General features: G+C 46.2%; 3 protein-coding genes across 3 annotated transcripts; all 3 read right to left on the bottom strand.

The window, feature by feature from the left end:
- Positions 1-3,719: 3,719 nt before the first annotated feature.
- EDB93DRAFT_1321568 (uncharacterized protein) lies at positions 3,720-5,195 on the bottom strand (the record flags this gene model as incomplete). The annotated part of the gene is made up of 6 exons (XM_041454941.1): positions 3,720-4,069; positions 4,123-4,189; positions 4,242-4,391; positions 4,443-4,554; positions 4,604-4,796; positions 5,186-5,195. 6 exons carry the CDS (start codon positions 5,193-5,195, stop codon positions 3,840-3,842), a joined length of 762 nt encoding a protein of 253 aa, XP_041306511.1. The 3' UTR covers positions 3,720-3,839.
- An 83-nt stretch (positions 5,196-5,278) lies between these two features.
- EDB93DRAFT_1152282 (uncharacterized protein) lies at positions 5,279-7,588 on the bottom strand. The gene is made up of 8 exons (XM_041449747.1): positions 7,238-7,588; positions 6,832-7,176; positions 6,674-6,781; positions 6,524-6,622; positions 6,383-6,476; positions 6,200-6,327; positions 5,681-6,151; positions 5,279-5,631 (listed from the first exon to the last, which is right to left on the bottom strand). The coding sequence occupies exons 1-8, from the start codon at positions 7,544-7,546 to the stop codon at positions 5,362-5,364; spliced, it is 1,824 nt and encodes a 607-aa protein (XP_041306510.1). The 5' UTR covers positions 7,547-7,588; the 3' UTR covers positions 5,279-5,361.
- A 1,588-nt stretch (positions 7,589-9,176) lies between these two features.
- EDB93DRAFT_1104846 (uncharacterized protein) lies at positions 9,177-10,045 on the bottom strand (the record flags this gene model as incomplete). The annotated part of the gene is made up of 5 exons (XM_041447444.1): positions 9,177-9,206; positions 9,258-9,275; positions 9,449-9,470; positions 9,616-9,772; positions 9,892-10,045. 5 exons carry the CDS (start codon positions 10,043-10,045, stop codon positions 9,177-9,179), a joined length of 381 nt encoding a protein of 126 aa, XP_041306509.1.
- Positions 10,046-12,253: the final 2,208 nt, after the last annotated feature.

Genomic DNA, 12,253 nt, shown 5'->3' with positions numbered 1-12,253 from the left:
AGATTCGTCTGTGATATCCAGCAGTGAAAGCGGTTGGTCCCGCGTGAGAAAAGCCGAATTATTGAAGGTCTCCGAATATCTTCGTCAGGGCCGCTGCGTGATTACGGCATGTCTGGAGGGTGTCAAGAGGCGTGCGGAGTCGCATCATCTGGGTCCAGCTGACGGTCCTGCCCTGTTCCAACAACTCAACAGCGCGACACACATCACCACTACGAAGAGCACATGATGCAGCATCCACGGACCACAGCAAGTGTCCTTGAGAAGTCCTTCATGATATTGTGACGAGACGATTCTGAAGCTGTCATGGACATGTAAGTGTCCGGACGTTATATGGAAGTTGTATAGGCCTCTAGTTCAGTGGCATGTGAATGTTGAGAGGCCTCACTGACCAGTAGACTTGCTCACAGGCGAGATATGGAGCCAGCAGAGACCACATTTGCTGCTGTCTTGAGATGATGCATGACAGCATCCAGACTGTCAAGATCTTCGCAGGTACCGTCAAATCCTGAACGATGGACTGAAAGATAGACCTCAGCTAGCAACTGATGGACTACTAATTGACGAGGATCATGCTGTGTCAACAGAGCCAAGGCACAGCGTAGGTTCTCTCGTGACTCGTCGAGGTCTTCTCTGTTGCGTTGGTGCTCAAAGCGGGTGGAGAGTCGGTTCGCAAGGTTATGTAATGATATGTGACCGACAAGACACAAGGCGAGCGCTTCCCTGTGAAGTGTAATAGCCTGATCCAAATGTTCGTCATTTTCTCGGAGCTTAAACCTGGTGAAGAGTCGGTTCGCGAGGTACTTAATGACATGGATCGATGTGTGTGACTAACCGGGTGCAAGGCTAGCGCTTCCGTTTGAAGTACGATAGCTTGGTTCAAGTCTTCGTCGTTGCCTCGGTCCTCAAAGCGGGTGTGAGAGTTGAGTCACGAGATTGTTTAATGACATGGACTGATCTGTGTGACCGGCCAGGAGCAAAGCCAGCGCTTCCATGTGAAGTGCAATAGTCTGATCCAAGTCTTCATGATTCCCTTGGTACTCAAAGCGGATGAAAATTTTATTCGCAAGATTATTAAATAACGAGGGCCGATCTGTGTGACCGGCCGGTCGCAAGGTGTCGCAAGGTCAGCGTTTCCATGTAAAGCGTGATAGCCTGATCGAAGTCTTCGTCGTTGCCTCGGCGCGCAAAGCGTTTGGAGAATTGAGCTGCTAGGTTATTTAATGACGTAGACCGCTCTTTGTAATCGACCGGATGCAAGGCTAGCGCTTCTGTCTGAAGTGCAATAGTCTGATCCAAGTCTTCATCGCCCCGGTGGTAAAATCGGATGGAAAGATGAGTCGCAAGGTTATTTAATGACATGGATCGATATGTATGACCAACAGCGCGCAAAGCCAGCGCTTCCGTCTGACGTGCAATAGCCTGGTCCAAGTCTTTGTCGTTGCCTCGGTGCTCAAAGCGGATGGAAAGTTTATTCGCAAGGTTATTCAATGATGTGGACTGCTCTTTGTAAATCAAGTGTATCTTGAAAAAGGAAGATAGGCACGTCGAGCTCGAGGTATATTCCGTTGGTTTGGTAACTAAGAAACTTTGCGGTGGCTAGATTGAACAGGGCTGCAGGGCGGTAGAGATGATCTACGGGACAGAGATCCGAGGCGTATTCAAAGTGCTTTATAAATTGGTCGAGATCACTACTGTTCTGGATCCAGTGGTATCGTGCGAGAAGACTATGTCCGACATCCGTCTTTAATGCTAAAGTATTCATATTGCGGGATGAAAGCTACGCGTTACAAGCTCTCAGTAGCAGAATGCAAGACTGCATTGATCACTCACAGTATAAAGAAGGGGAGCAAAGAACTAAGGCGTCGTTTTCATCAAAAAGTCGCTGCCCCATTGTCATGAATAGTGAAGTACAAGCGGACACGACTTCCCCTTGGTTAGGCTGAAATATTATGGCTGTGATACTCGTTATTATCTGTCAGGCGTGATTTGCAACAGACAATACTGACGGTGTGACTTTTCGCTGCAATCCAGTAGTTCTCCGACAGAGATCTCAAATGTGCGCAGGATTTCTCTGTCACAGATCATGGGACCCAGTTCAAACGAGGCATACACGCTGACCCGAACTATAGAAGATAACCTGCATGGCCTAGAGTCTTTCTCAATACCTGCAGGAAAGATGAGGTAAAGAATGGCTTACAGAAGTATTGGGCTCAATCCATTCGACGACGGCCTGGTCTACGTGTACAGGCTTGTTGCCTGTTTGGCACACAGCACCGTCAATCTTTACTACTACCACAGGGAAGCCAGCAGGTATCCGTCGGAGACCAAGAGTGAGATCAGTTACGCGAATGGCTTCGAAATCGTCAATATGTGCTAAACGGATATTAATATTACATACTGGTGATGACAACTTGTTGCGCTCCATCAAGGTGTTTCTCCCCCGGGTCCTGTGGTTGTTCTGAATGGCTTAGCTTTTCACCCAAGGCTGGGAGGGTATCACCGAGTGGATTGGACACGGGATCTGTCATGAGAAATAACAGGCACCACGTGCTGAGTGAAGGTAGATGGCATATACTGTTGATGACGACTTGTAGCATTTCACTGATCACGAGGTTTGTCTCTCTCAGATACTGAGGTTGTTCTGGTTGGCTTGGAGGGTATCATCGAGCGGGTCAGGGACGGACTCTCTGTCGCGAAACAAAATAAAAGATTAACGACAAAATAAAGTGTCGCCAGAATTGCTTTGGAAAATCATTGGTACGTGTTAAGTAAAGACAAACGGAATACATACTATTGAAGGTAACTTGTAGCATTTTACTAATCACAAGATTTATCTCTCCTGAGTCCTGGGGGCTCGGGCCTTCTCCCAAGCCTGGAGGGTGGTCATTGAAATGGCCAGGGACGAATTTTGCCATTGACCCCGACTGAGGCATGGATCCAAACTGAAAACTTGAGAGTAGGATGTGTGCTGGAGGGTCACGAAAAACTGCAGTAGTACCTGTAAAGTTCTGAATGATTATCAAAGAGAGAATCATATACATGACATCTAGCCCGTACAGTGCCGATGAGTCAACAGGACAGAAGCGACGCAGAATATCAAGCCTGAGCCACCACCCATAGCGGGCCTCATTTACAACGTGCCCAGGCTTGTACAGCAGAGGCACGTTGTAGGGTGCAATATTGATCAAAGCAGCCGAAACGAGAAAGCTAATACGAGGCTGAAGTATAGGCTGTATGGCAGGGTATTTCGCACTTCCACAAGAAATCGTATAGCGTACCGCGAAGTGATGCTTCTACGTAATCTCCTGCCATATCGTCCAAGTATATTCCCACGGCGATTCCCCTCGAGCTCCCCTCCAAGCTTTCACCAATTTGTCAAACATGTTTGTAGATCGAGTTCCTTCCCTCATTACGAATGGTTGAGGACTTGGATGACACCCCAATTCGCAGCACATCACTCGGCCATCGTAGAGGGCAGACCGATACTAATTTGTCTCCGATAACAGACGGAAGGAAAACAGTCAGACCAGCCTGGACTGTGGGTTCTATCTGTACTATTAGCCTTGGGTCGTGGTATTCTGGAACGTTATTTGTGAATGCAATGAGACAAGAGAAACAAATATACTAGAAGGTGCCTACTCAACCTAAGGAAGCCTTGCAATGCATTACTCGATCTATTTAACACCGTCAATATAGGAAAGCTCGTGATCAAAGTGAATCTAAACATTGCATTCGTTATCCATCATGCAACAGGCTTCATTCACCAGGGTTACTTATGGAATACATACTAACGAAAACAAAACATAACGCGATATGATCCGTCTCGAGGGCGAGCACACTTAGTATCTCCTATCGTAGTCGTGGCCACGAGGATCGTAGTCGCGACCGCCGCGGCCACCACCACTGTATCCTCGGTCATAGTCACGGTACCCACCGCGGTCATAGTCCCTGCCACCACCACCACCACCTCCTCCTCCCCGATAATCATCAGGACGACCTCCACGACGACGATCGTCATAGTCACGGGAATAACGGCTGTCGTAAGGACGCGGGTCGTACGGGCGCTCATCTGTCCGAGAGCTGAGTTAAAACCAAAGAACACTCTGACAATACAATACTTACTGTCATGGCGTTTGGGAGGACCGTAGTACCTTCCAGGAGTCGGAGTACGTGCACGTCCACGGCGGGCCTAAACGCCAAATTAACAAACGTTGGCAAAATCCAAAAGTGTGTGAGTATACTCTTTCTACAGTACAAATCTTCCCCATAATTTCAGTCGCATTGAGCGCGGTGATGGCAGCGTCGGCCTCCTCTGAAGTCTCCATGGTGACAAATCCGAACCCGCGGGACTCGCGGGTATGCGGGTCATACATGACAGAAGCCTTTTTCACCTATTTCTATTGGATCAGCAGCAGGAAATAAGACCACAGGACGACACGTACACGGCCTATTTTAGCGAACACTGCTTCAAGGTCACGCGTATCAACACGGTGACTCAGGTTTGAGACATGAAGGTTGTTTCCAGGGTTGTGACCACCACTGTCACCCCCCCGTCTACGAATATTATCAACATCAGACATGCCAAAACTCTAACGCCACGTACCCTCCTCTGTCATCCCGTACGGGGCTCCTGCTGCGGCTAGAGCGCCTGGGAGGTTCACCCCCACGATCTCTGCCAGGCGAGCGAGCATTACCGTTCCAGTTCTGCTCCTCCCTTCCAGCAGGTCCACCATTCATGTTGGACTCGTGCGTGGGAATGCTAATCCCAGAAGGTGCAATATCTTGTGATTGCCAGGCTGAATGGGCGGAAAGGGTGAAAACAAGATCAATGTCGATTCATGGCGGTGGGTAGAATGGTGCAGGAGGAATGGGCGATTATACTGTGCCGCGCGCACGCGTCATAGTGCACGCGTATGAACTACTGAGGGCGCACTATGTATGAGAAGTCGAGAGAGCTCGGTTTACTCGAGTTGCGCATCAGTATTTCTAGATAGGCCGTTATCGGCCTTCAGCCGATATTTGGTGGTGAAGACATCCCAGCTGCTCCGAATTCAAGAACGGAATGAGACTGATGAATGCGATGAGAAAAATAGTGCTGGTATGTACGAGGCGGTTGTGCCGGAACAGAAGAAAATATTGAATGCAGAACTGGCTGTCGTCGTCGGGGCTGATGCTGAAAACGTACCGTCATCCATTGTTGCTGTCCTTGTCGATATTGTCGACGTGGTAGTTGAGAGAAGAAAGCAGGCAGGAAAAGTTGAAACCTCGTGACAAAGTATTGACAGGACAAACATGGGCACACAATGTTGCGCCACCAGGCTTATAATCTATGCAGTACAGGGTATGGGTAATATATTCCTCCTAGATAAGTCGACCACTCGACCAGCCTTGATGTGCCGGCGTTCGCTTGATCCAACTAATCAGTTCATCCCGCCGCACCTTCATGCCTTGATCTTCCGACTGGATCTTTTTCTTTTTCCCATCCACGAATTCCCACTTTTGTTCTTTAATAGTCACCAAACCTTCCTTGAGCTCATCACCGCCCAAAATCACAGCAAAAGGAACTTCATCCTTTTCACCAGCCATGAACTGAGCAGTGAGCTTCGGCTTCTTCTTTGCGAGGAAGTCAGTCTGCAAAAACAAGTTAACATATGATTTTGAAAATGACAGCCTAACTAACTTTTATGCCGGCTTCCCTGAGTTCCTGCACGAGTGCAATCCGCTCCTCCAACAAGCCATCACCAGCAGCCATCACATACACCATCGTTTCCTTACTCCGCATCCCCTTCTCCATCCACTTTGGCCACACAATCGCAAAAATTCGGTCAAGACCAATGCTAACCCCGATACATGGGAGTCCTGGTGCCTTCTTCCCCTCAGCGGCGGCGGCGGCAGTAAACATACCAACCAGGTTATCGTACCGGCCACCAGCAGCGATGGAGCCGACGCCCACCTGCGATTCGTCCAGTTCATCTTCTTCGCCGTCATCAGCTTTGGCTTTTTTCGAAGACTTCGGTTTCGAAGGGACTGGGGCTGGGGACTCTGTTGCGTTTGCGGAAAAAGCTGGTGGCGCTGACGCTTCGACGATGGCTTCATAGATGATGCCCGTGTAATAGTCTAGACCACGTGCGAGAGACATGTCGAATGAAATCTATGCATACGTGAATATCATGTTCCGATTCACGGAAAGCGACCTTACTTTGTCGAGTACTTTGTAGGCATGCAGGAGAGTAAATAGAATATCCATATCTGAAATGCCCTGCTTGGCGCTCGGGTTTGCCATAAGAGTGGCATCTGCCTTCAAAAGATCGAGCAGTGACGGGCCACCTGTATGACGAAAGAGATGAGATATTTGATTCTGCATAAAATCGAGACTGCATACCTTTGTGCTTGACATACTCTCCGATCTTATCAGCGACATCTGAAGAAAGTCCTTTCTCTTCTGTCATTTCTTTCTTCACTTCTATCCAGGGGAGCTGAACGCAATTAGAATCACATCGAGAATGTATCTCTATCAACCAACCTTATCCAACTTGTCCACAGCCGAGGATATCGATCGAATCTTGGCCTCTGGCACACCACAGACCTCGAAGATCCCATCAAGAATTTTGCGGTGATTTAGCTAGGTTGAAAGGCATCAGGGTCGATCCAGACCTTGTTTGAACAACTTTACCTTGACGGTGAATTCTCCAACATCCAATCTCGTTAGGATAGTACATAGTAGACTGATAATCTCAGCATCTGGGATCATTGGGTCCCATACACCTGTAATATCCAAATCCTGTGACAAGTTATGCAAAATACCCCAGGCATAAGTAAGAAAGTGCGTACTGCTTGTGAGAACTCGCGCATTCGGCCTTTCGATATCACAGGATTGTCTCTCCGGTAGACCTTGCCGACTTGCCAGATCTTCGCTTGGACCGTAGCACCAGCCATAGCTAGATACCGTGCCAAAGGAACGGTGTGATCGTACCGAAGCGCAAGCTGTTCACCTCCCTGGTCCATCAAGTCAAAAATGAGCTTCTGGTCCTCGCCGTACTTTCCGGCAAGCACGTCCTTGCGCTCGAACACAGGCGTGTCAAGGGCGCTCCCACCGTATGACGTGAACACATCCTTAACGATGCGCTCGACATGTTCCCGGCAAAACATTTCCGCAGCGCTATAATCACGCGTTCCCTATGCAGCCTGCTTGAGCACCCTTCAGAGGTGTATGATCGCGGTGCACACTTGAACACACCTTTGCGGTTTTGAGCAGGAGCCGCTCCTTCTTCTTCCCAGCGTCCTTGCTCCCGCCTGCAATGTTCATCGCGGCCATTGTTTTCTTCAACTCACCAAGTCTCTTCTTGGCAGCGTCTATACTTGACGCATCGGCATTTTGCAATCGGAGATCGTTTAGTGCACCTGTTGCCTGTGCAATTTCAGCAGTGAGTGAATCTGAGATTTCCGAGTCGGTGGTCATTGTACGCGTCCCAATGGATTTGGGTATCAGAGAACGAAAGTTGGCGGTCAATCGATATGATCTACAAAATGCACGACCAGAAAACATAGAAAAGATAAAAATATTGATATGATCAGACGTGACTCGAACAAGACCCCGGCGGAAACTCCGTCAGCTGGAGTAACTTTCGGGGTACTGGAAATTGTTCCTTACCACAGTGCCAGCCGCCGAACACCCTACAATGTGCTTGCCCGCCTACTACTAGACAAAGTTGCACCCATGGCAGGCATCGCATGCTCCCGCATAATAATCCTCGCTTGTGAGATACTAACACCAACTTAATAGTGCAGAAAGTTTGATGCAAACTTTTCTGCATTTATATGGTCAAAACAGAAATAGGTTTCAAACTTTGGAAAAAATATCTTTTCCTGGGCTGGTACATCATTTAGAGGCATCTTCCAGGAATCATATGAACCAAGAATTAAGAAAAACGGCGGTTGGAATATGGAGATATGGTCGAAATACTGACTTTTTTGCCCCTCCACCAAACCGCAATATTGGCGACCTCTATACACCCTGGGACCATCTCCAATCGATTTGTACGACTGAAAAACAGTAGGAACACTATTTTCAGTATCGGTCTTGAGTCAGATTTGAGTGTGGTGCGATATAGGGGGTAGGGGGGGGGGAGGAGGACATTCTATATCTCGACAACCTGATTTTTCCTGACATATTGGGCTTTACCATCGTGTTCAGGGACATTGAGAGCCCCCTGGAAAAATGCTTTTGGAGGGCATGCAAGTCATGGGAAGGCTAGAAAAATCGATCTTTGAGGGGGGTATGCGACAAATTCGCACATGTCACTTTGTATGGTCTCAAATCGCTCTGGTATCATTTTCAATCGATTTATATCATTGGAAAACAGTAGGGACACCCTTTTACATACCGGTATTTACATAATAGGAAGATATGTGAGTTTGGGGGGGGAGGAGGACCTTCTGTATCTCGACCACCTGATTTTTTCTAACAATTCGGGCTTGACAATCTTGTTTGCAGCTATCAAGAGCCCCCAGGAAAAATGGATTTGGAGTCATGGCAAGTCATGGGAAGGCCAGAAAAATCGATCTTTGAGGGGGGGTATGAGGTCAACTTACACATTACATTTCATATTGGCCAAAAACACTTTGAACACATCTTCAATCTATTTTTATGATCCAAAAACACTATTCAAATCCTTTTTACATCAGTATATACATGAAATCATGCTTCATGGTGGAGTAGGTAGGGGGAGGGGGTAGCATGACTCTGAAACATGATTTTTTCGGACAAAATAAGCATTGCCATCGCGTCCAGGGTGGTTAATAACCTTAGAATCAAGTTTCATTTGAAGCCAGGCAAGTCATATGAAGGCTGAAAAAATCAACCTTTGAGTGAGGCAACAGGACAGGGGCGACCCTGCTTACATAAGCAAATGCGGATAGGTGGGCACACTTGAAGCAAGACACCACATATCAGAGACCTGTTGCTCATAAATGTACATAGATCGATTGTGGTTGTATTTAGTTTGAGATTGAGACATTACAGTCATCAAAAGGCTAAGACAGTCGACCTTTGATTGAGCACCTCAGCATGGCAACCTTACACTCACTCTTCACTCATAACTTTAGAACATGATTTTTTTGAACAAAAGTAGCATTACCATTGGAATCCGATGGTTCAATAACCCCCATTGAGATGTCTATTCGACACAAGGCAAGTCGTACGAAGGCTGAAAAAATCGATCATTGTGAGGCAATAAGACAGGGGCGACCCTGCTTACATAAGCAGATGCGGACACCTGAGCACACTTTCAGCAGACTCCACAGATCAGAGGTCTGATGCTTCTAAATGCACATAGATCTACTGCGTTTGTACCAAGCTTTAGATTCAGATCATGTCTTGAGTCTTCCTAATAGGATTCCTTCTCAGTAGCTGTCCTTGGGTAGACTTTTGCTTGCATTCAGGACTTACTGTGATTCCTCCTATGCAGCCCCTGCAGGTCCAATTACTACAATTTGCATGCAATGGCAATACTTCAGCGTGCGAAGTTGGGAATGAACGTCAGTCAGGTGCTTTAGCGAAGTAGAGGTCAAACTAACACTGTCCTTGGTAGATTTTTGCTTGCATTCAGGACTCACTGTGATTCCTTGGTTTCTTGCTCATTTTCCCCACAGTTTCGATTCCTCTTCTTCACTTCATCAGTCTTCTTCATTTTGAAGTCAGCAGTGCTTGCAGGGCAATCCACTTTAGCTTTGTCATGTGTCATGTGAGACACCTCATCTCTAATGCGCTGATCTAATGCATGGTCAAAGCCAATGCACTTGAGCCTCGCAAGGTACAACTTCTGCAAAGCTTCATGAGTTATCCACTACTGGTAGCGTGAGTTGGGTACACATGTAGCAGAAATGACCCACCTAAAGAAGTAAATTTGAAGGTAAACACCGTGCCAGGATGGTCGTCCCAAACTTGTTTGTAGCTCGTTTGTTCTACCCAGTCCAGCCCCGCAGGCCTGTTGCTCCTCAATGTATATGAATTGATTGTGTTTGTACTAACTTTATATTGAGACATTGAAGTCATCAACTGTGCATGCCACCCGCCTTGTACATATCTTATATATGACTCATTGCGCCCTGCGCCCTTTCCAATCCACTGGTGCTATCATTACTCATGTTCTGGGTCGATTTTCCACCCACTTTCTCTGTGTCCTTAGATACAAGGGAATTTTCCTTGTTGTTTGCAGTGACTATCTAAGTCTCGCACATTAGTTGTCAGTCCTTCGCCTTAGCATCAGCCAACCTTAGTTGGGGTGTTAACAGTCATCTTGCTTTGTCTTTCTCTCGTCTCGTTCGCTCATGGTGCTATCTCTTTCATATTTGATTCTACATCATTTTGGTAGTGCCTTGAATCTTTTACATATCTTATCTATGACTCATTGCGCCCTGTGCCCTTTTCATTCCACTGGTGCTATCTCTTTCATATCTAAATCTTCACTATTCTCGTGGTTACATATGACTCACTTCCCCTCTGCCCATACAATTGGTGACTCATTGCGCCCTCCGCCCTTTCCATTCCACTGGTGCTATCTCTTTCATATCTAATTCTACATCATTCTCGTGGTGCATATAGTTCTCCATGACTCATGCACTTTGATATTCCTACTTATTTCGCAGTTCTTCCCTTCCTACCTATACGTAGACGCCACAGATGCCCTGTATTATTGACTAATAGATATTCTTTTGCTAAGTATATGTTACAATTCAACAGGCGAGGGCTTTTTAATCACAGCACACTCCTCTATTGGTGTCATCTTGTTGATAATTGTGCTGGCTATTGTCAAATAGCAGGTACCATTATCAACAGGATGACTTCCATGGAGGAGTGACACCAGCAAAATAAGTGAACTCAGCTGAGTAAAAAGGTGCAAAATTGCAAAAATCACTGGGCCTGTTATCAACAGAATGACTCCCATGGAGGAGTGACACCCAGGAAAGAAATGTGGAGGTACAAAAGTGCAAAGATTGCGAAGCGAAACTGGGCCTGTTATCAACAGGTTGACCCTCATTGAAGGATGACACCCAGGAAAGAAGCACAATTATGATTAATACTATACCTTGCCTGCTTCTGACGCAATCCAACAAGTCATCGAATTCTCTTTCAGCATTCTGGACTTGACTTCTTTATATTCCGGCAGTGGCTTGTTGTCAACAAATACCGAAGCAGAAAATTGACCCAAAATCATGATTGGCCAGTAATGAGCTCGAGATGATGACGACAATGATATTAAGTGACTCTGTGAGACTTGAACTAATAAGTTAGTTACAAAAAACTTCACTTTGACTTTGAGCTCAGGAAGTCCAAATGAAATTTGTTGGAAAGTCTGAGAGTTCATTTGCTGGACAGTTCCTAAGACTTTTACAAATCAAATTTCCATTAGACTCCTAAATGTACAAGGATAATTTACCCCTGTAATTTGGCAATTTTATTAATTCTACCCATGATTTTGCAAGTCCATTAGAGTTAAGGCTGGGTTATGGTATATCTAAAACAGCCATATTGCGCAAATATGCACATGTCAGATTTGCGCAAAATTGACCCCCCCATATTGCGCAAATATACAAATGTCAGATTTGCGCAAAATTGACCCCCCCATATTGCGCAAATATACAAATGTCAGATTTGCGTGAAATGGACCCCTCATATTGCGCAAATATACAAATGTCAGATTTGCGCAAAATTGACCCCTCATATTGCACAAATATACAAATGTCAGATTTGCGCACAATTGACCCCTCATATTGCGCAAATATACAAATGTCAGATTTGCGTGAAATGGACCCTTCATATTGCGCAAATATACAAATGTCAGATTTGCGTGAAATGGACCCCCCATATTGCGCAAAAATACAAATGTCAGATTTGCGCACAATTGACCCCTCATATTGCGCAAATATACAAATGTCAGATTTGCGTGACATGGACCCTTCATATTGCGCAAATATGCACATGTCAGATTTGCGCACAATTGACCCCCCATATTGCGCAAATATGCAAATGTCAGATTTGCGTGAAATGGACCCCCCATATTGCGCAAATATGCACATGTCAGATTTGCGTGAAATGGACCCCCCATATTGCGCAAATATGCACATGTCAGATTTGCGTGAAATGGACCCCTCATATTGCGCAAATATGCACATGTCAGATTTGTGTGAAATCAACCCCTATGTTGCACAAATATACAAATGTCAGACTTTTTGAAATCAACCTCTCATATTT

Source organism: Suillus bovinus, assembly GCF_016758785.1.
Source record: "Suillus bovinus strain UH-Sbo-P2 chromosome Unknown EDB93scaffold_37, whole genome shotgun sequence".
In the NCBI taxonomy this organism is placed as follows: Eukaryota; Fungi; Basidiomycota; class Agaricomycetes; order Boletales; family Suillaceae; genus Suillus; species Suillus bovinus.
The sequence above is the reverse complement of the archived record's forward strand: the minus strand, read 5'-3'. Positions and strand labels throughout refer to the sequence as shown.